The sequence below is a fragment of the Pongo abelii genome, chromosome 3 (genome assembly GCF_028885655.2).
Source record: "Pongo abelii isolate AG06213 chromosome 3, NHGRI_mPonAbe1-v2.0_pri, whole genome shotgun sequence".
NCBI lineage: Eukaryota > Metazoa > Chordata > Mammalia > Primates > Hominidae > Pongo > Pongo abelii.
Genome location: NC_071988.2, coordinates 24,242,111 through 24,270,110, shown reverse-complemented (window position 1 = coordinate 24,270,110; position 28,000 = coordinate 24,242,111). Strand labels below are relative to the sequence as shown.

The window sequence follows — 28,000 nt, the reverse complement described above, 5'->3', positions numbered from 1 at the left end:
CGACAGAAGGCTTGCAGCAGAGAAAGAGTTTTAATAATCACAAGTTACAAGCCAGGAAACAGGAAGAGTTCTCAAGCTTCAATCCATTTCATCAAGGGGTTCTAGGCAAAGGTTTTTAAGGGGATTTGTGGAGGGTGAGGGGCTGGAAAATTTGGGGTTATCGATTCGTTGGGGTAAGGGAGATGAAATCAGTAGGATGTGACAATTGCATTCCTCCATGAATCAGCTTTTTACTGGGCCTTCCAGACAAGCTGGCATCCTTAGTTTTGTTGGTATGCGGGACCTAAAGAAGCAATGCAAACAGAAAGCTTATCTTCTCATAATGTCTTCGATTTTATCTATAGAGCAGAAAAAGAATGAAGAGTCTTGTGACAAGGGCCACATTCTCCTGGGGTAGTAAGTAGCAACCAGCTACAAGAAAGTCGGCCATACGGCAAGCTGGCTTAATAACAGCAGCTTGTAAGCCTAGTTGGATTTTTCCCCCCCTTAATCAATTTTACAAAATGTTCTTGGGGATAGTTTCAGAATGGTCAAACTAATTCATTAATTCAATATCAACTTTTTTTTTTAGGCCCTACTTTATTCTGGGCACTGTTTTTTAAGTGTCCGGGGGAGGGGGGCACCGCAGCAAAAACCGAGGCCCTGCCGTTCGGTTACAGAGTTTACATTCATGGGTGTGTGTGTGTGTATAAACAAACGTCTGGCATGTCACGTGGTGAGTGGTAAGTGCTATGGCTAAACAGTAGTGTCAAGGGGAAAAGGAGTGGGGCACTGCTATTTCCTATGGGGTTGTGAGGCAGTAGTAAGTGTGGAAATGTATCAAAGTAAAGATCGAAGGTTCTGGCATCTGACAAACAGTTTGAATAAGGCGGAAGCACAGACCCTGCACAGATCTCAACCATCCAACAGGACTGAAACACAGAACTTGGAAAAACCCACGTACCTGGTTCTTACTCTGCTCGCCCGGTCTGCACAAGTGCAAAATCCTTTCCTGAAGTTCGTATCAGGAACGCCAGGGTTTAACTAGACCAATCAGCCGCGGTGGGGCGGGTCTAATTTTAGTCCCTCCTTTGCCTGAAGTCAGCGAAAAGCGCGGACTTCCTCGCGCATGCTCAAATACGCCAACTTCCTCCTGGAGCGCCATCTGAGAAGGTCTGCGCATGTGCAAGAAAGAGAAGTGTGTTTTTTTTGTTTGTTTGTTTTTGGTTTTTTTTGTCCCAAGGCGCTGCCGTATCGTCCAGGCGGCGAGTTGCATTCTGGTTCCGTCGTGTGTCTGGCGTGTGGAGATAGTGCTCCCGCTTATTCGCCACTGTCGCCACCGCTGTCATGAACCGCGAGAGCTTCGCGGCGGGCGAGCGGCTGGTGTCGCCGGCTTACGTGCGGCAGGGCTGTGAGGCCCGCCGCTCGCATGAGCATCTCATACGGCTGCTTCTGGAGAAGGTACCGAGCTGTCGGTCCCCTCCCCAGCCGCCGCGACCCCGGGGCTCTGGCTCCGCCGGGCGTCCCCGCTGGTGCTGCCTCACCGGCAGCTCTTTGCTGCTTGAGACTAGTCCCAAGTCTGTCTCAGCTTGGCTTGCCCTAGCTGACCGACTGCGGTCTGTGCCTTCTCAGCCTTGCCAAAGCCACTGAAAGCCAAAGGGTGTTCTTAGGAGGGGGTATTGGGGTGGGGGTTTTGAGTCGGGCTATTTCTAACTTCGGGATGCGGAAGTGAGGGAAAGTCCCAGTGTACTTTTTTTATTCGAGGAAAGGGCAAAGTTCGCACCTCCATCTTTCACCACCCTCAACGACTCAGAGCACGTAATGGTGTTTGTAGACCACCGTATGCTAACTCGAACCACGTGCTTTCCGCGGAACTTCACAGGTCTCCCTCCTGCCAGCGTTCCTGTATTTTAATTTCATTAAAAGTTTTGTTGTGTTTTGTTTTTTTGAGACAGAGTTTCGCTTTTTCGCCCAGGCTGGAGTGCAGTGTCGCGATCTCGGCTCACTGCAACCTTCGCCTCCCGGGTTCACGCCATTGTTCTGCCTCAGTCTCCCGAGTAGCTGGGACTGCAGGCGCCCGCCACCACACCCGGCTAATGTTTGTATTTTTAGTAGAGACAGGGTTTCACCATGTTGGCCAGGCTGGTCTCAAACTCCTGACTTCAAGTGATCGGCCATTCCTGGCCTTCCAAAGTGCTCGGATTACAGGCGTGAGCTACCGCGCCTGGCCAATATTTCATTGAAGTTTGACAACTACCACCCTTCTCCACGTCCCACCGCCCCAATCGTAATGCCTTGGTTTGAAGCATCTTCATTGGGGATGTGGTGTATTGGTTTTCAGTTAGTTTCACTTACGGAAATTTAAATATCTGAGTGAACCTCATTGTATGCATTTATCATCACTTCTCGAAATCTGTAAATAATTGTAATCAAATGTACAAACGTTTTGCCTCCTTGCGGTCTCTATATAGTGGTGAATTTATGCCTGAATTTTAGAAAACAAGGAGCGTGGCAAAATACACATTAAAAAGAAAAAATGTGTTCCTGTAGTGTTCTAGAGAACGATAGTTTTATTAAATATAATCATAATTTTTTTTTTCTAAGGGCAAGTGTCCAGAGAATGGCTGGGATGAAAGTACACTTGAACTCTTTTTGCATGAACTTGCAATCATGGACAGCAACAATTTCTTAGGCAATTGTGGTGTGGGAGAAAGGGAAGGGAGAGTGGCATCCGCATTGGTTGCTCGTCGTCATTACAGGTATCTTTTTTTAAGTAGTAAGGGAGATATATCGTTTATTTATTTGTGGTTCAAAATAATGGCAGCAGTATTCATCTTATTAGATTATCAAATGTCTGTTTGTAAACCACTTCTTCCCTGCTCTAATGGATATGTAAACCAAATGCAACAGGGAGATGGAAACAATTTTATCTCAGCAGGTGCTTTGCAAAGACAATAGAGTAAAAATATGTGGGGGTTACCCTGTCAGGTTCTGGGTGACTAACGCAGGCTATACGTTTGCTTAGGAACGGTTACCCTAATAAACATATCTGGTTGTAAGAGGTCAAAATCCATTAAGGTTGTTTATAGTTTTCCATATTTCTTTTCTAACAGTGGTAGTTTTTTTTTTTAGAATGATTTATAGTTATCAACTTTAAATTTTGTTTTAAACTGTGTTTAAACTGAATCCCATTTTATAAATACCTCTCTGTTGCAATAGATACAGGGAAAGGTGTATTAGATTATTAAGTGACCTTTTTCTTTTACATTATTGCAGAAAGCTTTTCATCAATTCTGATAACGATTTAATTGGTAGTTAATTGGTAGTTAATATGATCACTCATTGCTCTGTCCACTAACCTTTCTGTGAAGTGTAAACTCTTTTAAATGAAACTCCTGTCTTCCATGCTTTTACGTTATAATGAAAATTTCGTGGGCATAGTAGAATTTGTATTTCAGTAAAAACCACTGCAGTTAAAACTGATGATAATGCCTAACTTGGATGAAAATTTCAGTTAACAGTTTGCTGATAACACGGTTTGATAATATATGTAAGAAATGTTTTGTACATGAGATTTCAGTGGTGAGGAAGTACAACACTAGTATTCTTCGATAATCCCCCTATACCGAATTTCTGATATATTTGACTGTCAATTAGAAATTACTCAAATTATAAAAGGGTTTTTTATTTTAAAGAGTATTGAGAGGTATCTTTAAACAATGTATAATATCGTCTAATTTAAAATGAGATTTGCACACTGATTTTCTAGGAGCATATAGTTCTTTTAAAATTAAGGCAATATTTGAACCATCATTGGAACTTAGCCCAGTGTGTGATTAGGGGAAAAGTAAAGAAAAAAGATAATTTGGCCGGCACGGTGGCTCACGTCTGTAATCCCAGCACTTTGGTAGGCCAAGGCGGGCGGATCACGAGGTCAGGAGATCACACCATCCTGGCTAACATGGTGAAACCCCGTCTCTACTAAAAATACAAAAAAATTAGCCCGGCGTGGTGGCGGGCGCCTGTAGTCCCAGCTACTCGGGAGGCTGAGGCAGGAGAATGGCGTGAACCCGGGAGACGGAGCTTGCAGTGAGCCGAGATCGCGCCACTGCACTCCAGCCTGGGCGACAGAGCGAGATTCTGTCTCAAAAAGAAAAAAAAAAAAAGATAATTGAATGTTTCATATATTCCAGTTTTCTATTGCTACAGAACAAACCACCCTAAAATTAAGTGGCTTAAAACATTTATTATTACCTCTCATAGCTTTTTGGATTAACTGGGCTCAGCAAGGTGAGTATTGCTTTGGGTCTGTCATGTAGTTGCAGTCAGATACTGGCTGAGAGTTTAGTCATCTGAAGGTTTGCCTAGCATGAAAATTTCACACAGTCACTTCTGCTAGATTCTTCCTGGCCAAGCAAGTCACTAAGTTCAGCCCAGATTCAAGTGGAGAGGAAGTAGACTCCATCTCTTGGTGTGGGAGTAGTATGTGGGCATAGAGAGAAAAAGAATTGATGGCGGCGTCTTTGGAAACTAGCTATCACAGCATAATTGATGAAGTTGTTTCAATTTAAGTAGGAGAGTTCCACATCGTTAATAGTTTGTGACATGTATCTGTAACAGCCAAATGTTGCTCCTGGTGTTTTTTTGGTTATTATATTTGCATATTTGTACATTGTATTACTCGGAATGCTGAATGTATTTGTCCAGTTTTTGGCCCATTTTTTGCTTAGGTTCATTCATGGCATTGGACGATCGGGTGATATTTCTGCTGTGCAACCAAAAGCTGCAGGCTCTAGCCTTTTGAACAAAATTACCAATTCTTTGGTCCTGGACATTATAAAGCTGGCTGGTATGTACCATCTTAATCATAATGCCTTTGGCTGACTGGACACACACACACCATTTGACTCATTTCATTTATTATTGCCCCTTTCCAAAAAGAGTATGAGTGGCTTTTGAAAAGACTTCTTTTTTTTTGAGACAGAGTCTCGCTCTGTCGCCCAGGCCGGAGTGCAGTGGCGCGATCTCGGCTCACTGCAAGCTGTGTCTCCCGGGTTCACGCCATTCTCCTGCCTCAGCCTCCGGAGCAGCTGGGACTACAGGCGCCCGCCGCCACGCCCGGCTAATTTTTTTTTGTATTTTTAGTAGAGACGGGGTTTCACCGTGTTAGCCATGATGGTGTGGATCTCCTGACCTCGTGATCTGCCCGCCTTGGCCTCCCAAAGTGCTGGGATTACAGGCATGAGCCACCGCGCCCGGCCGAAAAGACTTTTTTTTTTTTTTTAAATAAAAAGTCTTTAGAATAAGATAGAAAATCAGAGCGGTAAGCCCAGAAGTTGAATTTGGCATTGAGCTTCCCAAGAGTGAGTACAGAAACAGAAGCACTGGGGCTACGACTCTTACTATTTTATAGATGAGATATATTATTTCCTCAAGAAGGATGCTGGGTGCTTAGCGGGATAACAGATTTCTGTTTTGCTTCTTATTTGTAGGTGTCCATACAGTAGCCAACTGCTTTGTAGTTCCTATGGCAACTGGTATGAGTCTAACTCTGTGTTTCTTAACATTACGACACAAAAGACCAAAGGCAAAGTATATTATATGGCCACGAATAGACCAGAAGTCCTGCTTTAAATCCATGATCACTGCAGGTAAGAGAAGTGTCGTATATAATGTTTTAAGCATCATAATTATGAATTTCAGATTTCTTATATAAAGATAGATAAATGAAAAATTAACTGTTCGCTGTTATTTTTTTAAAAGAAAAAATTATGGTAAAATATATGTAACAAAATTTAATGTTTGTATTACTTTATGCAACTTTTAAGTTTATGGATGCCTAAATATCTATGGTTCCATAATTATTATTTGTTGTGGGACCTTTGCTTATATACTAGTTAAGTGTACTGTTTTAATTGAAAATGTGAAAACAATTTTCATGCAAAATTTACAGTATACATTTTGTTTTCATAGGAGGCTTTTGTAGGCTATGAGATGGATCAGTGATCCTTAGGCTACTGAAATTTATTATGTTTTTCTTTAGAGATAAAACGTTAAGTAGATGATTGTGATTTGTTTCACTGAGTGAATTGTATTATTATTTATGTCCATCTCTGAAATAAAGTGAACTTTAAAATAAAACAGAAATATCACCAGAGAATGAGTGGACTTACTTTTCTGTGGATTGAAATTGAACTGGATTAAAGTGATCCTTTTTGTCATCACTGTCTATGTTATTACTTCTATAGATATCTATTTAACATTTGTTTTCCTTACTTTCCAGAATTCATTCTTGTCATATCCAAGTGTTAAATAGACTTATGGTCCTAAAATTGTGTAGTAGTCCCTCACATTATTTTGACCTGCCTTTGACTAACACCAGTACTGAGCTGTGTATTTATTACCAGAGGAAGGTTAATCTACCAAAATAAATATTAAGAGTTCTTGTGTAGAATAGCATGCTTCCTAGAGTTTCAGGATCTTCCCTTATTTTAGTTCACACTAACATTTTGTTGTCTGGTTGGTTTGGTTAGGTTTTGAGCCTGTGGTGATAGAAAATGTTTTGGAAGGTGACGAGCTGCGTACAGACCTGAAAGCAGTGGAGGCTAAAGTCCAGGAACTTGGGCCTGATTACATTCTGTGTATTCATTCTACTACATCCTGTTTTGCTCCAAGGGTGCCTGATAGGTAAATGATTTGTGAATATTGTCCTTTAGCTGTTTAACTGTCTTTTAAATAAAATATGATATACTAATTCTCAAATATGCTTAAATAACACTTCATAATAAATAGATGAATGGTCTGTTCTAAGAGAATAGATTGACCTTGTGGAGAAATAGCGTTAACAGCTTGGGAAACCAACCATTTGAAATGTAACAAGGAAAAACAACTAGTACAGGGTGGGGAGCTCCCTTTATCACCTGAGTTGATGCAGACTGTCTCTGTTTTCTTGCTCTTTGTCCTGTTTCTGATCTCTTAGCATGTTTTTTCTTATTATTTAATAGAAGTTTCTTTTCTAAGCTATATGTTGGGTTTACTTCTTTTCATTGCTATCAGTATTAATAAATTTAAAAAAAATTAGGATTGTTTACTTTCAAATTTCTGTAATTGGAAGATTAACTCAGATTATACCTTAGGTGTGCATAGTGGTTGTCATTGCGTTTTGAGAATAATACAAATATTTAAGAAAATAAAAGCAAAAAAGGAAAGAAAAAGCAAAGGTTTACTCTTCTAAAGGATAGCCACACATTTTTATTCTCAAAATGTAATAGGCTCATGTCTAGTAATACAGATTTCTGTTTTTGACTATAATTTTTTTTTTGTTTCGTTTTAACATTTTGAATGGAAGTGGTAATAATTTGTAAGAATTATACTGACTTTGGGCTTTTCTTGTAGCATCAAGTTATACTTTGGTTTTAATTCATGGAATTACATTATTTGGCAATAATGAATTCTATGTTGGCTTTTGTTATCTTATAGGCAGATTGTAAGAGACAGTTTTTTAACTATGCTCTTAAAAATTTACCTTGCTACATTTATGAGCCTGTGAACTCTATTTTAAGATTACTTTTCATATGCTTTGTGGTTTATTCATTACTTCCAATCAGATTTCAAATTTGTATTGAAATATTAAATAAGCATTGTTCTTTATTGATGGTTTTGATAGCTATAAAATTTTTAATGTGATAGAAATCACATTTTGAAAAACAGCATATGGATATTTGTATTAGTTGGATTATTTATCCTTGTGGATACTTTGCTTTTGTTTCATTTTGACTAACGTCTTTTGAATGTTTACAGTATGCCTGGCACAGTGTTAAGTGTTTTACCTGTATTATCTCCTTTAGAAAAAGTTTAATGAAGATTTTTATCAGTCAGAAAAATTCTCATTTGTCACTGTTGTGTAATGAATATTTCTGAGTAAGAGCGAAGTTTGGGAAAAGGGTGATGCACAGTAATGTTTGAATTTCTGACTTTATTAAATTTTAAAACCACGTTTTGTTTTTCTTTTTTACATCAGCTTCATTCCTTTTAATTTTTTGGGTACAGTATACATTTTGTTTTTATTAGTTAATCAATCAGACAAAAACTATTGTGGAGGAAATTCACTTAAGGGAAATGTTGCAAAAAAGAAGGGTATTATTTCTTCTAACTGATAAACACCTTAAATTGGCTTCTAAGTTAGAAAACAATTTGATACATATGAAAAATATTTTTTCTGCTTCTCCTTTCATTTAATACTTTTTTTTTTTTTTTTAACACACCCTAACCATTAACAGATTTAGGTAATTCAGATTATTTAAAACTACTCACAAGTTATTTTTTTTCTTTTAAAAATAGAGCTTAATGTTATGGAGCCTTATTTTCAAAGAAGTTCTTTATTAAGGAATATTTTCATTAGAACACACACATGTGAAAGTGCCTTTTATTTTATGAAGAAAATACTTCTGTGTATCCCAGAAGGTCTATTTTGTTAAAAACATCATCTGATTAGTTTGAAGTAACAAAAAGGATTTCTATATCAATTTGTAGGGTTTGTGAAAATAAATGATAAAATGAGTTTTTAATTCATAAGACTTCAAGCAAGCAAACTGATAACTTGTTTTTGGTCTGAGGCAAACTGGACAAAAAAAAGAAAACTTGTAACAGATGAACATAATGGTATTCCTACTTACAGTTAAAAATATATTAATGACATCTACTAGAAATAGGACATGTATTATGCGTAAATCGGTAATTCAAACTATATATTTGAAGTATATCCTGTCAAAAAGGACTTTACTTGTATTAAAATGCTTTCAAATTCTTTATACTTTAGAAAGAAAACTTTTAATAATTTTACTAAAACATAGGATTTAGTTTTAGTTTCATAGCATGAAGACATTTCTATTAAAGATGAGCTCAGTCACAGGAAGTATTTGGCTTTGTGAAAGAACATCTGTTTATTATGCTGTCACTGAAATTTATTACCTTACTTTGCATAAAGTTAGACTCTCAAATTAGATTAATATGAGAGGTGTAAAATGAAGAAGTAAGAGTAGATAAGGGTGGATTTAAAACCAGTAGCTATTTGGAAGATTCCTCAGTATCCAAGTTGTTGGAAAATGTTAGTTATTTTGGTAATGACACATTTTAATGTTCTGTATTTTTTAATACATTAAAGTCTATTTGAGAATGCATTTTTTATTTTATGAGATGTTTAATGTGAGATTTCTTAAGATTCCAGATATGCTAATTATTTTGCAGATACTAGCTTCAGTATGGTAAGCAACCAAAAATGGAAAAAAAGAGCATACCATCTTGTGAGGGGTCTTTATAAATAATCTTCTGGCTTTCTGTTTAGGGAATTTTTAATTTTAAAATGATTTACCATCTACATACATTTTTGTGTTTTTTTTGTATATTGGTAACATTAAAAGCCTTTTTAGGTTTATTCGAAAGAGCTTGCTATGTATTTCCAAGCTGCTGAATTACATGTCAAGATACTGCAATAGAAATTTCAGTGTTTGTCTTTTTTCCCCTTGGTGTACATTAAGGATAACTATTAAATTTTTAAAAAACTTTCTGCACTATCATTTATAAAGCACAGTGTGAGTATGTCTTTCTATTGAATATTTATGTTTATAGATTAGAAGAACTGGCTGTGATTTGTGCTAATTACGACATTCCACATATAGTCAATAATGCTTATGGAGTGCAGTCTTCAAAGTGTATGCATCTCATTCAGCAGGTAAGAGAGTTTAAAATGATATGTATGTCAAGGAAAAATTCATTTTAACATATTATAGGATTATTACTTTTTCTTACAATCTGATATAGTAAAAACAGTTATTTATGACAATCTGCTTCAGGTTGTGTTAGGAACTTACATCTGATCATCTCAATAAAAGTCATTATTCTTTGATACTATGGTGATAATTGGACTGATAGCTTTGGTAGGCTAGAATCAACATAGAAATACTTTAGTAGTTTAGCTTTTAACTTTCTAAGACTGTTTCATTACCAGGATTTTCATTTTTCTAATATACTGGATTATACCATTTAAAAAATATATGATTTAGTCTATATTTAAGGAATTATTGTACTTTATTATCTTAGATTAGAAGTGACTTCATTTATAAACATGCCAGTATATAGCTGTGGAATTGGCAGGTTTTTGTATTTTTTTTTTTAAGCATCAGCTAGATTCTGGTCATTTGTTTTAGGTTCTAAATTTGAAAATATGTCTTTGTTTCCCATGTCACTTGTAATAAGAACTATGGCCTTACAAGGCTTTGTGTATTCAGGCCTTTGCTGATTTGCTGATTTCATTTTCTACAGCTTTCCTTTTGCCTGCTGTGCTCCAACCACCCTTGCTGCCTTAGCTTTTTTCCATTTTGTCACGTGCCTGCACTTCCAGGCCTTTGCTCTTGCTCATCCCACTCACTGGATTGCTCTTCTAGAGAGTTGCGTAGCTTTCTTTAGGTCAGTGAGACTTCCTCAGAAACTCTATCAATGATTGTTATTATTGACAATCAATAACCGGTTACTGAACAAAGTGAATGAATGAATGAAATATTGTGTTTATTTATACATGTATGATACAGGCTATATAGTTTGTGTGCATAATGATGTTAATATACATACAAAGTTTTGACATACATGTCAAACCCTATCTAACACCTCCCCCTTCCTTGCTAGCGTTTTCTACTTTTTTATTTTTTTGAGATAGGGTCTCACTCTGTTGTCCAGGTTGGAGTGCGGTGGTGCAACCACAGTTCACTGCAGCCTCAACCTGCCACGCTCAAGTGATCCTCCTACCTCAGCCTCCCAGGTAGCTGGGACCACAGGTGTGTGTCACCACACCCAGCCAACTTTTTGTATTTTTTCTAGAAATGGGGTTTTGTCATGTGGCCCAGACTGGTCTCAAACTCCTAGGCTCAAGCCAGCCTCCCACCTCGGCCCCACAAAGTGCTGGGATTGCAGGTGTGAGCCACTGCACCCAGCCCTTGCTAGCATTTTCTATCCTTCTTTTTGCTTTTTTACCACGTTCATTGATTTTAAGATGCAATGTTCTACATTTTGACATCTGAAATTGTGATGTCTAATAATCAGTGGTGTCTTACAATGTTAATAGGCAATTTTTTTTTATGTAGTGACATATAAAATAATGATGTTTCTTAAAATTGATGGCTCCTTGCTATTTTTCTCCAGAACACTTATCACCATTTGATATAATGTTTGTTATTGACAGTAATTAGAATTAAGGTTCTGTTGGGGTAGAACTTTGTTTTGTTCACTGCTGTGCCCTCAATACTTAAGACAATATCTGGTACATAATGGACAATTAATAACTGGTTACTGAACAGTCAGTGAATAAATTAAGTATTGTATTTATGCATGTATGATATGAACTACATAGTTTGTGTGCATAATGATGTTAATATACACATTCAGTTTTGACATACATGTGATTTGTGTTATGTGGGCATAAGTTATTCACAGATTACCTGTGGCTTGCTCCAATATGGTAAATGCTCTGAAGCACAATAGATACTATCTAGTACATTTTTTTGTCTTTTATATTATTTTTAGTATACTAGTATCATCTTTTACATAAATGTGGTTTATATGAAATAGTAATCACTGATTTGCTTAATTTCTTTACTCAACTTTGTATCAGTTAGGATATCATTGGCAGCAAGTAACAGACACCCAACTCAAGTTGGCTTAAACCAATAAGGAAATGGATTAATTTATGTAGCAAGTCCAGAGGTGGAGTGGGTTGTAGGCATGGTGTGTTCGGATTTCTTAAAACCTTTAGAGAAAGACTGTTTACCATTTCCTTGGTATTTCTTTTTGTTATTCCTTAACTTTTTAAGGCTTCTTCACTTATTGTAGACTAGGTTATATCTAATTTGTATGGTCATAGAGGAAGGGTGTATAATTTTCTACACTGGAAATCTTGAAAAACATTTTATTTCAGTGATTGATTTTTATTCCTCCTTTCCCTTTCTCTCTTGCTTTTCTTCTGTGTAATTTTTAGCAGCTTCTCTTCTTTTAAAAGTCAAATACCATCAGCATTACTAAAAGTTTAGGAAAATGAGGAAGGAGTAGAAGATCACTCATAATGCTCTTACCCTAACAAATACCCTTAACAATTTATGTATTTACTTTTTCTCTTTTTATATGCATATTGTTTTTACATAGTTATATTCATTGTGTACATTTAATTATTTTAGTGTTATATTTCTGTACCCTTCAGATGCCTATAAAGTTTTCATAATGATCATTTTAATGATACAACATATTTTTAAATACTAGAAAATTTGGTGATGCACTTGAAGAGGTTAAAACTAAGAGAGGCTGGGTGTGGTGGCTCACCTCTGTAATTCCAGCACTTTGGAAGGCTGAAGCTTGTGGATCACTTGAAGCCAGGAGTTTGAGACCTCCCTGGGCAACAAAGTGAGACCCCATCTCTACAAAACTAAAATTAAAAAAAAAATTATCTGGGTGTGGTGGTGTGTACTTGTAGTCCCAGCTACTCAGGAGGCTGAGGCAGGAGAATGGCATGAACCCAGGAGGCGGAGCTTGCAGTGAGCCGAGATAGCCCCACTGCACTCAGCCTAGGCAACAGAGCGAGACTCCGCCAAAAAAAAAAAAAAAAGCTCCAGAATACAGTTAGAAAGGTGCCGTTGGAGTTGCACATCCCTAATGCTCTGCTTTGTCATTACCTCTCTGCATTTGGGAGGTGGTTTTACTAAAATTTTAACCAAAAAATAAAACTATAAGATGGATGAGTAAACTTTTAAATGCAGATATTTTTGCAGATAATGTATTACCTTCTAAAGTTGACATTTCTTTAAAAATTTCTTTGATACCTAATATCTGGATATATTTATGGGGTGCATATGATATTTTGATACATGTACAGATGGTGGGATGATTAAGTCAGAGTATTTAGGCTATCCATTACGTGGCATTTATTATATCTTTTTGTGTTGGGAACATTTCACATCCTCTCTTCTAGGTATTTTGAAATATACAATGCATTGTTGTTAACTATAGTCATTGTACTGTGCTATTGAACGTTAGAACTTATTAAAATGGACATTTCTTTAAAACTAAAAAAGCAAAGATATAAACATTCTATTTTTCCCAAATTGGCCTTCACCACAAGAGATTGTGGCACTATTGATTTAAATCAAATGAATGCTTGAGTCTTGCTGAGTGCGGGTTGCTGTTTCATGACATTCTAAAAAATTAAAGTTAGCTTTAATTCATCTCAATAGTCCTTATGGTTAATATATACCATTTACTACACACTCTCCATGTGTCAGGCATCCTACTAGGCTTTTTTTTTTTTTTTTTTTTTTTTTGAGACGGAGTCTCGCTCTGTCGCCCAGGCTGGAGTACAGTGGCGTGATCTTGGCTCACTGCAAGCTCCGCCTCCCAGGTTCACACCATTCTCCTGCCTCAGCCTCCTGAGTAGCTGGGACTACAGGTGCCCACCACCACGCCTGGCTAATTTTTTGTATTTTTTAGTAGAGACAGGGTTTCACCGTGTTAGCCAGGATGGTTTCGATCTCCTGACCTCGTGATCCGCCCGCCTCGGCCTCTAAAAGTGCCGGGATTACAGGTGTGAGCCACCGCGCCCTGCCCCCTACTAGGCTTTTAAAGTTATCAGCTGAATCCTGACAATTTAAGGTGTACTTCTTATTCCCATTCTGCACATGGAGAAATAAGTGGGATTAAGTAACTTGCCTAAGGTCCTATAGCTACAAAATAGCCCATCTAGTTCAGTGCGACTCCAAAGTCCCATTTTTCTGTTAAAATACAAAGTACTAAAGTACTAATACTGTAAGTCTTTTCTTGAGAAAATAATATTGCAATAATCAATGAAGAAAGAACTATACATAAATTTTTTTATTTTTATTGTTTTAACATTATGTTTTTAACTTTTTTATTTTTAAGATGAGACCCCAGAATGACTTAATGCTGAGCATATATTCTGTATGCACATAACCCCACCCCCAGGGGAAGTTAGTTTTGAGTAACCTATATTTCTGTTTATATTTACTAAAATGACGAATTTAAGAGATTAATGAATTATGGATGTTAGGATAGATTAATGGAGAGGGATATAGTAGAGTCACAAAAATATGCGTGTAAGACTATTTTGCATCAGAATGGATTGTAAAGCTCCAAAAGTGTGGGAAGCAGCTACTTTGCCTATTAAGAATTTGAGAGAAGTAGGTATTACTACTGTTTATTCACAAACCCAATTGTCACTTCATTCAACAAATACTTTCTGGGTTCCTGCTTGTGTACCAGGCACCTGGGTAGGAGCTGGAGATGAAATAGTGAATCTGACAAAATCTTTAACCCTCATAGAGCATTCTATTTTTTGTGGGAAAGCAGAGAGTAAACCTTGAGTATGACAAGTCTTGGATAAAAGCTCTTGTCTTTGGGGAGGATGGATATCATTAGATGGAGTGATCTAGGAAGCACTCTTCAAGAAATACATGTGAGTGGAGCTCTGAATGACGTAGGAGGAAGCTTTGCAGCTCTCTGGAGAGAGAGATTCCAGATAGAAGCTAACAGCCAAGACTCTGAGGCAGGAGTGTGCTTGGAATATGTGAGAAATACCAAGGAGGCTAGTATGGCTGAACCATAATGAACAAGATGAACAGTGGTTGTAGAGCTTTGAGGTGTGTTAAGGGTTTGGGATTTTATTTTTGGTGTGATCATTGGCCGTGGAAGGATTTCAAGCAGGAAAGAGTGACATGCTATGTGGGAAATAGACGGTAGGGAGGCGAGAGTGGAAGGCTGTTGCAGCAACCCATATGAGATTTGTTGGTGGCTTCGGCCAGGGTGGTAGTTGTGAAGGTGGTAATAAATGCTTTTATTCAGATGTATTTTGAGAGTGGATGTTAGAGCATTTACTGGTGAGTTAGATGTAGCTCAAAAAAGGGGGTCTTGTACCATTTCTGAGATTGGGTCTGGCCTGTTTGTTTTCTTGCCACAGAATGTGCTGCCTTTTAAATGCTTTCTGTGTTTTAGTGATGGAAGGGTTCTAGCAAAGTCTGGTGAACTGATTCCTCTAGTACTTCTGCTTCCAATTTAGGTTCCTGTTTCTCAGGAGGCCTTGGACAGTACTAAAATGTTAATACAAAGGCAACTCTGACTGTTCCACTTATCTTTATATGCTGCTACTTCGCATGTTTTCTGGGTTTTTTTTATTCTGTTAGTCTTATATGCATCTCTCTATTTTCCTGTGATATGGTGAGATTTTCTCTGATCATGGTTTATTAGGATATTAGAAAAAAGAGGAAGAGGAAGGTTAAGATTTGAACAGTTGTATAATGGCCTCCAGAGCAGCTGCTCCTCTTCCCTGCTTTGGCTGCTTCCACGTGTTGCCTGGATCTGGACTCTTAGATTAGGCCAGCTATCTACTCATTCTATTCTCCCTCAGATAGCGAGGTGTGAAAATGAAGGTCAAATATGGTTATAATATTAATAGGAATACAGATTGTGAATACAGATTGAAAATCTGTGGCTACAGATAAAGAAAAAGACTATCTTAGTTGTAATTTAGATAGTATCTCTATTTTTAAGAGGAGAAAATTGAAGCACATTAGACAGAAGGTCATAGACTGTGTTGGATGAGGACCGAACTTAGTTTTACATTTCTAGTAGGTAAGTATTCAGTTTTTCACCAGAATATTAGATTTTCACTGGAAGTTCATTTGCAGTGGAATGAAATAATCTAAGTTTATAATATTAGGGAGCATGAGTTATGTACAAATGTTGCTTCTAGAATTGCCAAGAGTAAACAAATAAAACTTCCATTAAGTGATGTTAAAAGTAAAACTTTGCATTTCTTTTTTGTTATCTGAGTGCTTAAAATGGTCATACAGGTAGTAGATTGTCCAAGCATTAAAGAGAGGCACATGTATAATTAACTGTTTGGCAACTCAGATGGCTATAGTCCATTAGGTTATGGTGGCCACCCTCGAACTCACAGAGAGTGTTTAAAACCACTTAATAGTTATAGGACCCATTGTAGACATTTGTTGTCAAAAAAGGGAGCACAGATGGGAGGCATGGGATGAATCCATTCTTTCTTATCAAATTTTAAGGTGTAAAGCTTTGTTTCATTAAAGTTCCCACCTGAGCTGATACTGAAACCATGCTTGCACAGAGTTGTTACGAAGATTAAATGATTTATGTGTGAAAGCAGGTTGTAAACTTAAAAGTTGCACATACAAGGAGCGCCATTAAAAATTTTGGTTTAATACTTAAAAACATTTTCTTGGCACTATTACAAAGAAAATAAAAATAACATTTTTCAATTGTTTTTTCTGTGCATTGTTTTAATGGTGTTTATTTTTATTCTAAGGTAGAGTTGACAAAAATTGTATATATTTACAGTGTACAATTTGATGTTTTGATGCATGTATATATTGTAAAATGGTTAAATCAGGCTAATATATTAATTAACTCAAATAGTTATAATTTTTTGTTGTGGTATTTGTTTGTTAATAGCAGTTGTCTGTTTTCCTAGCAACTAATATGTAATGTCATATTGATTCTAGGGGGCTCGAGTTGGTAGAATAGATGCTTTTGTTCAGAGCTTGGACAAAAATTTTATGGTTCCAGTAGGTGGCGCTATAATTGCTGGCTTTAATGATTCCTTCATTCAGGAAATCAGCAAGATGTATCCAGGTAAATAAATAAGTTGCTTTTCAGAAAAAGTAGCTAACAAACAAAAATCCATTTGTACATAGGCTATTGTAATAAATCTTAATTTTCAAAGCTACTCACAATCTTATCCTTCTTATTTCAGGAAGAGCTTCAGCTTCACCTTCTTTAGATGTCCTTATTACTTTATTGTCACTTGGATCAAATGGCTATAAGAAGCTACTAAAAGAAAGAAAGGTAAGCTTTCCCTTTAGGTGTCGAATAACATTCTCGACTAGAACCGTGCTCTAAATCATTGGTGTTTTCTGCCTATTGGTTTCTTGCATTGGGAGGGAGACATCTAGTATGGTCCGACAGTATTTATTCAGATCTGGAACCACCATAGGTGGTTTCCTATTAGTGTTTGTCAGCCTGTCTATCCAGATATTACGAGGAATCTTGGTTAGGTGATTTTGCTTTTATTTACTTTTTAGAAACTCCCGCATTAGGGACTCTTATTCAATAAAATTCAATTCATTTATCACTTAAAGGTACTTGAAGGTAGAAGCTCTTAAAAGACAAATGGACAAGTCATCTTTTTAGTTTTTGGAAACTTGAAAATTGTTTAGGAGTGAGATGTCAGTCACAAGAGGAAGAACCAGGTCAGAAGTTAGCTCTATCTTTTTTTTTTTGAGAGGAGTCTTGGGCTGGAGTGCAATGGCATGATCTTGGCTCACTGCAACCTCCGCCTCCCAGGTTCAAACGATTCTCCTGCCTCAGCCTCCCGAGTAGCTGGGATTACAAGCGCCCGCCACCACGCCCAGCTAATTTTTTGTATTTTTAGTAGAGACGGGGTTTCACTATGTTGGCTAGGCTGGTCTCCAACTCCTGACCTCGTGATCCACCCGCTTCAGCCTCCCAAAGTGCTGGGATTACAGACGTTAGCCACCACACCCAGCCTATTTCTTGTCATTGTTGAATGCTGAACTCATTGGTTATATTGGTTATGAAAAGAAGTTACATTTATATTTGAAAACGTGACTTTATCTCCAACACAACTAGCTTAATTCAGGACACCTCCAAAAGACAGAGCTTGTATAGCTAGGGCAGGCAGTGTTTTATTCATCTTCTGTCTGGGAGAGAGTGAGTCCTCTGGTGCAGTTTTTAAATCTGATAACTTTCTAGCACTTAATAACAATTGTAGTACCTTATATTTATAATAGTACTTTATATATTCTAAAGCATTTTCATAGGTATTGTCTCATAGATCTTCTCATAGCCTTAGGATGAATACATAACAAGTTTAAAAATCTTGTGCTCTATTTTACCCCAGTCCTCCTTCCCCTACTAATTCATTCCATGGGAAAGTAATTGTTTAATTGTGAGGACATTTCTTAAGATTTATGTGATATAGGAAAAGATGCTCAATGTCATTAGTAATTAGGGAAATGCTAATTTGAAACCACAATGAAATACCACTACACACCTTTTAGAATGGCTAATGTACCGAAATATGCAACAAGATAATGACTTTCAAATGCATTATGCTAAATGACAGAAGCCAGACTCAAAAGGCTACATATTGTACAGTTTCATTTATATGCCATCCTGGAAAAGGTAAAGAATATAAAGAAAGAAGAAAGATTAATGGTTGCTAAAGGGTAGGGATTGGGGAGGGAACTTTTTAGGGTCTTGATAGTGGTAGTGGTTTCATGACTGTATATATTTGTCAAAATTCATAGAAGTGGGCACCTAAAAAACAGACATCCCAAATTTTCCTATATGTGAGTGAATTATACCTCAGTAAGTCTGACAATGAATTTTTATACAATAAGAATAAAACTCTGGTTTTATAAACTCCAAATTGTAATCATTCATGGTCGTAGATCGTTGTAGCCAGGAGAAGACCGTGGCAAATCTTTCAAGGAAACAGATTCATATGTCAGATAACAACTCTCTATAGATGAGGAAAACTTGTCATCTGCTTATATGAGAGTTTAGTTGTTTCAGATGCCAGTGGTTCCTAGCTCTCCTATAACTAGTCGTTTTGTCCTGGAAAAGTTTTAAAGATTTTATTTCCCCATTTGTGAAAGACACAATTGATATCTCAGGCCACTTTTAGTTTTAAAAGACTCTAGAGTATTTCTTAAAAGAGTTACTTCCTGGACTTTGGACATAATAATCATGGGAACTGGCCTGTAATTTAGTAATCCAGTGTAAGGCATACTGGCAATATAAATTAGACATTTTGTAAATTTGAATTTTTCTTTTTAACACAATGGTCTCTTCAGTTTCATGTTACCTCATACCCATTTTTACCCTTATCAAGCTGTCCGGGCTTCCCTCCCTGCATCTGAATAAGCCCACTTAAAATAGCGTAGTCTAAAGTATGGAAATGCAAAGGTAAAGTTGAATGTGGGATAAGATTCATTGAGTAAATATTTAACTTACTGTGTATTTATTGACCACATGTCATGTGTCAGGCATGTAGATATATATAGATATAGCAGTCAATGCAGTAGATAAAGATACTTGCTCTTGGGGAGCACACATTGCCTATGGGGGAAACCAGCAATAAACAGGCAACATAATATAGAAATTACAAAGTTTGCTTGAAGGTGAAAAGTGCTATGGACAAAAGCAAGAATAAGGAGAATTTGGGATGATGAGGTGGTGGGAACTGATTTTTAAATATAGTGATTAGGGCAGGCCTCGTTGAGAAGGTGACTTTTTTTTTTTTTTTTTTTTTTTTTGAGACAGAGTCTCATTCTGTCACCCAGGCTGGAGTGCAGTGGCATGATCTTGCCTCACTGCAACCTCTGCCTCCCGGGCTCAAGCTATTCTCCTGCCTCAGCCTCCTGAGTAGCTGGGATTACAGGCACACGTCACCATGCCTGGCTAATTTTTGTATTTTTAGTAGAGACGGGGTTTTGCCATGTTGGCCAGGCTGGTCTTGAACTCCTGACCTCACGTGATCCGCCCGCCTTGGCCTCCCAGAGTGTTGGGATTACATGCGTGAGCCTCCGCGCCCAGCCCAATACCGTGACATTTGAGTGAACTTGAAGTTTGAGGGAATATACACATATGATGGTGAAGTGCGTTTCAGGCAGAAAGCCAGTATCAGGACTCTAGGCCAGATGTGGACCTTGTGTATTTGAAAAGCAGCAAGGAGGCCAGTGTGGCTGGAGCAAAAAGAGCAAGGAGGAGAACTGTGGGAGTTGAGGACAGGGTGGTAATGAGGATGGGGCTGATCATGTGGGGCCTTCTGGGCCACAGTAAGGTCCGTGCCTCATACTCTGAGTGAAATAGGGAGCCATTGGAGGTTTGAATTGAGTAGAATGATCTGACATGCTTTGAATGCTCACGTTGATTGCTGTTTTGATAATAGATTGGGGGGGCAAGGGCAGAAGCTGGATGGATACCTGTTAGGAGCCTTTTATAGTGGTTAAGAAGTGATATTGGCTGGGAGCTAGATGGTGGCAGTGGAGGTAGTAAGAAGCGGTTAGAGTCTAGGTTTGTGTTGAAGATTGAGCGGGTAGGAGTTCTTGATGGATGGTGGAGAAAAGTAAATAATAACTCTGAGATTTTTGACCTGAGCAATTGGAAGGATGGAACAGCCATTAGCTATGATGGGGAAGCTGTAGGTTTTGGGGGAAGACTAGGAGTTCAGTTTTGGACAAAATTGAATTTGAATTGACCTTAAGATAGAGTTGCAAAGTAGAGAGTAGGATATACAAGTTTAGGATTAAGAGAGAACTGGACTGGAAATAAAAATCTGGGAGTTAATTGGCCAAGAGGCTAGATGAGATTGCAAGAGAGCAAGTCTAAACAGAAAAGAGGTATAAGGACTGAGCTCTGGGCACTACAACATTAAGAGGTCTGAGAAAAGCAACCAGCAAAGGAGACTTAGAAGGAACATTCAGTGAGGAGGAAGACCAAGAATGGTGTCCTAAGTCATCCCTTGGTATCACTCAGATACCAAAATCTTTAGATGCTCAAGTCCCATATATTAACTGACATAGTATTTTCATATAAATTATGCACATCCTCCTGTATTCCTTAAATCAACTCTAGATTACTTATAATACTGAATACAATGTAAATGTTACATAAGTAGTTGTTATACTGTATTGTTTAGGAAGTAATGTCAAGAGAAGAACTTTGTGCATATTCAGCACAGATGCAATTTTTTTTTTTTCAAATATTTTCAATCCACACTTGGTTGAAGCTGTGGAGGCAGAACTCATGGATACGGAAGACCAACTGTGTGTTAAGGAGGAGGGAGTGATTAGCATAGCTGATGGCACTGATAGGTCGAGTAGGGTGAGCATTAAGATTTGACCATTGGTTAGAAAGGTTTCATGTAAAAATCATTCTTAACATAGTCTTCCCATGCAAAGTTTGTGTTTATACAAATACCATATACATCCTTATACATTTATATACATATGAAATAATTACATGTAATACTGAGCACTTACTATGTGGAAGGCACTCTTCTAAGTACATTTTTATGTATACATTTAATCCTTAAAATATTCTTATGAGGTATTGTTATCATTTTCATAGGAAATCGAGAAGTAACATGTATGAGGTGAATTGTGGAATATGGACTGAAATCTAGGCAATTGGGTCTCCTATTCTCTGTCTTAACTTCTAAATTCTACTTGCCTTTTTAAATATAGATGATAATCTAGCCTGGTGGATTTATATAGCTGTAAATCTCAAGATATGGGTCTACTGATAACTAAAGGAGACAAAAACAGTGAATAAATCTAGCTACTCTGGCCAAAAAAGCTCAGTTATATTTTAGAGAGGATATATGTTGTTTGCTTGTGCAGAATCACTGTCATTGGAGAACTGCTCCTCCCTGACTCCAGGTGGTCCTGCTGAGTCTATCAATTACAGTGTCCCTCCTCTTTCATATGGTGGGCAGATGATCTGGCTAGCCTGGTTCACAGGCATGTGGAGATAGCGTCCTTCCAGTAGATTTGATTGATCCTTTAGAGACAGGACCTCTTGCTTTGCAGATAGTAAGCTATAAGGATATAATCTTAAAACTGTCAGCTGCCGTATTTCTAGCCATGCCAAGAGAGACTTCTCAACACTAGGGACTATAAGAAGAAACACAGAATTAAGTCATTTGAGACTCTATCTAGCCATGCCTGCTTGTGGACTGGGCTGTGAGATGAAGCAGTAAATTCCCTTCTCTGTTTTAAACTTTCTAATGCTGATACTTTTGATTCCTTTTATACCCTTAAGCCCTTATATCATTAAGTCCTTCACAATGTTTCCAACATTCATTTCTTTCCATTTCCACTGCTATCACTCCCTAATTTAAGTCCTTACCACATCACACCTGATGGTTACACTAATTTACTCACACTTCTCCTGTTCCCCCACCTTGGTCTACTCTAATTTGTCACATTGTAGAGCAGTGCCAGGTTAATATTCTGAAGACACAACTTTCAGAGGCCAAGGCGGGCAGATCACGAGGTCAAGAGATCGAGACCATCCTGGCCAACATGGTGAAACCCCGTCTTTACTAAAAATACAAAAAGTAGCTGGGTGTGGTGGCACACACCTGTAGTCCCAGCTACTTGGGAGGCTGAGGCAGAAGAATCACTTGAACCCGGGAGGCGGAGGTTGCAGTGAGCCGAGATTGCGCCACTGCACTCCAGCCTGGCGACAGAGCGAGACTCCATCTCAAAAAAAAAAAAAAAAAAAAAAAAAAAGACACAACTTTCTTCAAGTTGTTTTGCTTTGGGTTCTGGTTGCCTACAAGACAAAGTTCAAACTCCTTTAAAAATAGTATTGGCCTCTGCTCATTCATTTATTCATTCAATCAAATATTTATGTGTAGGCCCTAAAGCTAAATCCACAAACAAGACTGACTTAGTCTTTACCTCCATGGAAATTACAGTTTTGGGAGGAAATCTAGATATTAAGTAGTTACAAATCTGATGAGAATTATGAAAGGAAAGCAGAGTGTGTGAGAGCATCTATTACCAAACCCAGCTGGGACACCTACCCCAGATCTGGAAGGGTCAGGTAAAATCTCCCTGGAGAAAAGACAGTGCGTTTGTTCATTGACATTCGTGGTGTGATCCTAAGGTAGTACTGATGGCTAGTACAACTGTGGAACTATGAAAGGGTGTTTTAAACTGAGTCTAGAAAGCAAAGTAGTACTGTGCAGTTATTTGAGAGTTTATGTTTTAGTCACTTTATAAAATTAGCTTTCCTTTAGGGTAGATTCAGATTCATTAGGTCAGAAGGAGGGCTTAGACAACTGCATTTTTAACAAAATTTTCCTGATGAATTTTGGTGCAGATTCATGTTTGATAGCCCTTGTTTTGGAGCACATAGGTCACTTGTATATATAACCGAAACTTGAAGAGGAAACATACGATGTCATAGCATTTTAACACTTATACATAGGTAGATAATATTTTATGGCATTTGAGATGGAATGCATAAATATCCCAAATATCAAAACTTGGAAATATAACATTAGTTATCTGTATTTATTTCTGATCTTTTGTAGTCTTTTTTCTTAGATTATTTTTTCTTTTTTCTTAGCTGCTTTTTGTTTATATTGAGCACTCCTCAGATTTGGCTAAAATCATAAATTGATTTTATTTATTTATTTAATTTTGTTTTTAAATAGAGATAGGGTCTTGCTATGTTGCCTAGGCTGGTCTTGAACTCCTGGACTCAAGCCATTCTCCTGCCTTGGCCTCCCAAAGTGTTGGGATTACAGGCATGAGCCTAAGTTTATTTTTAAACTAAATAAATGGAATATATTATAACTCTAACAATAAGACCATTATACAAAGTTATAAGTCATTTTAAAAGTATACTTTATTATATAGATAGTAACTTTTAAGACTAAAAAAATATTATTTTAGGTTCTGGGGTACATGTACAGGACGTGCAGGTTTGTTACATAGGTAAATGTGTGCCATGGTGGTTTGCTGCACCTGTCAACCCATCACCTAAGTATTAAGCCCAGCATGCTTTGCTATTTTTTCTGATGCTCTCCCTCCCCCTGCACCCCTCTGACGGGCCCCAGTGTGTGGTGTTCCCCTCCCTGTGTTTGTGTGTTCTCATTGTTCAGCTCCCACTTAGAGTGAGACCATGCAGTATTTGGTTTTCTGTTCCTGCTTTAGTTTGCTGAGGATAGTCTTTCAGCTCCATCCATGTCCATGCAAAGGACATGATGTCATTTCTTTTTAAGGCTGCATAGTATTCCATGGTGTAGATGTGCCACATTTTCTTTATCCAGTCTATCATTGATGAGCAATTGGGTTGATTCCATGTCTTTGCTATTGTGAATAGTGCTGCATTGAACATACGTGTGCATGTATCTTTATAATAGAATAATTTATATTCCTTTGGATATATATCCAGTGATGGGATTGCTGGGTCGAATGGCATTTCTGGTTCTAGATCTTTGAGGAATCCCCACACTGTTTTCCACAATGGTTGAACTAATTTACATTCCCACCAACAGTGTAAAAGTGTTCCTATTTCTCTGCAACCTTGCCAGCATCTGTTGTTTCTTGACTTTTTAATAATCACCATTCTGACTGGCATGAGATGGTATCTCATTGTGGTTTTGATTTGCATTTCTCTCATGATCAGTGATTTTGAGCTTTTATTCATATGTTTGTTGGTTGTATGGATGTCTTCTTTTGAGAAGTGTCTGTTCATGTCCTTTGCCCACTTTTTAATGGGGTTGTTTGATTTTTTTTCTTGTAAATTTGTTTAAGTTCATTGTAGACTGGATAAGTTCATTGTAGACTGGATATTAGACCTTTGTCAGAAGGGTAAGTTGCAAAATTTTTTTCCCATTCTGTAGGTTGTCAGTTCACTCTGATGATAGTTTCTTTTGCTGTGCAGGAGCTCTTTAGTTTAATTAGATCACATTTGTCAATGTTTGCTTTTGTTGCAGTTGCTTTTGACATTTTCGTCATGAAATCTTTGCCTGTGCCAATGTCCTGTATGGTATTGCCTAGATTTTCTTCTAGGGTTTTTATAATTTGGGGGTTTACATTTAAGTCTTTAATCCATCTTGAGTTAATTTTTGTATAAGGTGTAAGGAAGGGGTTCAGTTTCAAGTTTCTGCATATGGCTAGCCAGTTTTCCCAGCACCATTTATTAAATAGAGAATCCTTTCCCCATTGCTTGTTTTTGTCAGGTTTGCCAAAGATCAGATGGTTGTAGATGTGTGGTCTTATTTCTGAGTTATCTATTCTGTTTCATTGGCCTATGTGTCTGTTTTTGTACCAGTACCATGCTGTTTTGGTTACTGTAGCCCTGTAGTATAGTTTGAAGTTGGGTAGCATGATGTCTCCAGCTTTGTTCTTTTTGCTTAGGATTGTCTTGGCTATGCGGACTCTGTTTTGGTTCCATGTGAATTTTTAAATAGTTTTTTTCTAATTCTATGAGGAATGTCAATGGTAGTTTGATGGAAATAACATTGACTCTATAAATTTCTTTGGGCAGTGTGGCCATTTTCATGATAGTAGTTCTTCCTATCCATAATATGGAATGTTTTTACATTTGTTTGTGTCCTCTGTAATTTCCTTGAGCAGTGGTTTGTAGTTTCCCTTGAAGAGGGCTGAGACAATGGGGTTTTCTAGATACAGTATCATGTCATCTGCAACCAGAGACAGTTTGACTTCTTCTCTTCCCATTTGAATACCCTTTATTTCTTTCTCTTGCCTGATTGGCCTGGCCAGAACTTCCAATAGTATGTTGAATAAGAGTGGTGAGGGAGGGCATCCTTGTCTTGAGCTGGTTTTCAAGGGGAATGTTTCCAGCTTTTGCCCATTCAGTATGATATTGGCTGTGGGTTTGTCATAAATGGCTATTATTATTTTGAGATATGTTCCTTCAATACTTAATTTATTGAGAGTTTTTAACATGAAGGGATGTTGAATTTTACCAAAGGTATTTTCTGCATCTATTGAGATAATCATGGTTTTTGTCTTTAGTTCTGTTTATTTGATGAATTACATTTATTGATGCGTGTGTTGAACCAGCCTTGCATCCTGGGAATGAAGCCTACTGAGTCATGGTGGATAAGCTTTTTGATGTGCTGCTGGATGTGCTCCTGGATGTTCTCGTGGTTTGCCAGGAATTTATTGAGGATTTTTGCGTCGATGTTCATCAGGGATATTGGCCTGAAGTTTTGTTTTTTTTTTAATTTCTGCCGGGTTTTGATATCAGGATGATGCTCGCCTCATAAAATGAGTTAAGGAGGAGTCCCTCCTTTTCAATTGTTTGCAATAGTTTCAGAAGAAATGGTACCAGCTTCTCTTTGTACCTCTGGTAGAATTCAGCTGTAAATCCGTCTGGTCCTGGGCTTTTTTTGGTTGGTAGGCTGTTAATTACTGCCTCAATTTCAGAACTTGTTCTTGGTCTATTCAGGGACTCAACTTCTTCCTGGTTCAGTCTTGGGAGGGTGTATGTATGCAGGAATTTATCCATTTCTTCTACATTTTCTAGTTTATTTTCGTAGTGATGTTTATAGTATTCTCTGATGGTTGTTTGTATTTCGGTGGGTCAGTGGTGATACCCCATTTATCATTTTTGTTGTGTCTATTTGATTCTTCTCTCTTTTGTTATTAATCTAGCTAACAATCTACCTATTTTTTATTAATTTTTTTTAAAAACCAGCTCCTGGATTCGTTGGCTTTTTTTTTTTTTTTTTTTTTTTTAACGGTTTTTCGTGTCTCTGTCTCCTTCAGTTCCACTGTGATCTTGGTTGTTTCTTGTCTTCTGTTAGCTTTGGGATTTGTTTGCTCTTGGTTGTCTACTTCTTTTAGTTGATGTTAGAATGTCAATTTGGGATCTTTCTGGCTTTTTGATGTGAGCATTTAGAGCTATAAATTTCCCTCTTAACATTGCTTTAGCTGTATCCCAGAGATTCCAGTATGTTATCTCTTTGTTCTCATTAGTTTCAAAGAACTTCTTTATTTCTGCCTTAATTTCGTTATTTACCCAGGAGTCATTCAGGAGCAGGTTGTTCAGTTTCAGTTGTGTGGTTTTGAGTGAGTTTCTTAACCTTGAGTTATAATTTAGTTGTGCTGTGGTCTGAGAGACTGTTATGATTTCAGTTCTCTTGCATTTGCTGAGGGGTGAAACTTTTAAGATTTCTATATGCTGCCCTTATAATGCCAAGTAAACATGTTATTTAGTATTTCTTGCTTTTGTTCTTGACTTCGAAACCATAAATAAAAATAATAATATGCAATATTTACTACAATAAACTAATGTAAATCTTGAGTAATTTTGTAGTTAAACTTATTTAATTAGCAAATTAAACTGAGGGTTTGAGTGTACTCTTCTAAAAAATTACTATTATGTGTCTGAAATGAAACTTGGTCCTTAATTATGAGTACTTTGGTAGACTAATGCCCACTTGGGATTTGCCATCCATCCCTCTATTCTTAGCATCCCTTACTTGATATATAGTGGATGCTCATCATATGTTTGTTGAATGTATGAACACAGGGTATTTAAGAACACCTGGATCAAATGTTGTATAATCATCTCATATTTTATATAGAATAAGTGTCTTTCTGGAAAATTAGTCAGAAAGCAAATTTTATACACACACACACACACACACACACACACACATTTTTAAAGATATGGGGTCTTGCTATGCTGCCCAGGCTGGGCTTGAACTCCTGAGCTCAAGCAGTCCTCCCATCTCAGCCTCCCAAGTAGCTAAGACTATAGGCATGTACCTCTGTGTCCAGTTGCAAATAATATTTTGATACTGATTTCCATTGTGAATTCTATGCTCTTTTTTTTTTTTTTTTTAAGATGGGGTCTCATTCTGTCACCCAGGCTGGAGTGTAGTGTCATGATCATGGCTCACTGCAGCCTTGACCTCCCTGGGTTCAGGTGATCCTCCCACCTCAGTCTCTTGAGTAACTGGTGTCCACAGGTGCACGCCACCATGCCGGTCTAAATTTTTTTTTTTTTTTTTACTTTTTGTAGAGACAGGGTCTTGCCATGTTGCCCAGTTTGGTCTCGAACTCCTGAGCTCAAGCAGTCCTCTTGCCTCAGCCTCCCAGAGTGCTGGGATACAGGCATAAGCTACTGCACCCAGCCTTTTTTTTTTTTTAAGGGAATAATCTACTGTATATTTCTATGTTCTTATAGAAACATTTCTCTAAATATTCAACTATATGGATATAGTCAAAAACTTGTGAAAAGGAATGGAGATTACCTGTTGTATATAACAGGCATTGTACTTCCTGCCTAGCAGAAGCACTTTTCTAACCTTAAGATTTTGGAATTGTTGATTTTAGGGATTTTGTCATCTTTTTGGAATTTCTGT

At 37.5% G+C, this 28,000-nt stretch overlaps 1 protein-coding gene and 1 long non-coding RNA gene across 6 annotated transcripts in view; one reads left to right on the top strand and one right to left on the bottom strand.

Moving 5' to 3' along the window:
- Positions 1-11: 11 nt before the first annotated feature.
- On the bottom strand, positions 12-1,216 carry LOC103890387 (uncharacterized). The gene is made up of 2 exons (XR_008524380.1): positions 944-1,216; positions 12-283 (listed from the first exon to the last, which is right to left on the bottom strand). It is a non-coding gene; the product is annotated as an uncharacterized LOC103890387 (long non-coding RNA).
- The window catches only part of SEPSECS (Sep (O-phosphoserine) tRNA:Sec (selenocysteine) tRNA synthase), a 39,505-nt gene continuing 12,624 nt past the window's right edge, over positions 1,120-28,000 (top strand). The window contains exons 1-9 of one of the 5 annotated variants that reach the window (XM_054553237.2): positions 1,213-1,440; positions 1,935-2,189; positions 2,584-2,738; positions 4,710-4,828; positions 5,472-5,630; positions 6,513-6,666; positions 9,607-9,709; positions 16,557-16,686; positions 16,808-16,899. In XM_054553237.2, the coding sequence (XP_054409212.1) occupies positions 1,327-1,440; positions 1,935-2,189; positions 2,584-2,738; positions 4,710-4,828; positions 5,472-5,630; positions 6,513-6,666; positions 9,607-9,709; positions 16,557-16,686; positions 16,808-16,899 (1,281 nt within the window). In that variant the 5' untranslated portion in view covers positions 1,213-1,326. 5 annotated transcript variants of the gene reach the window in all.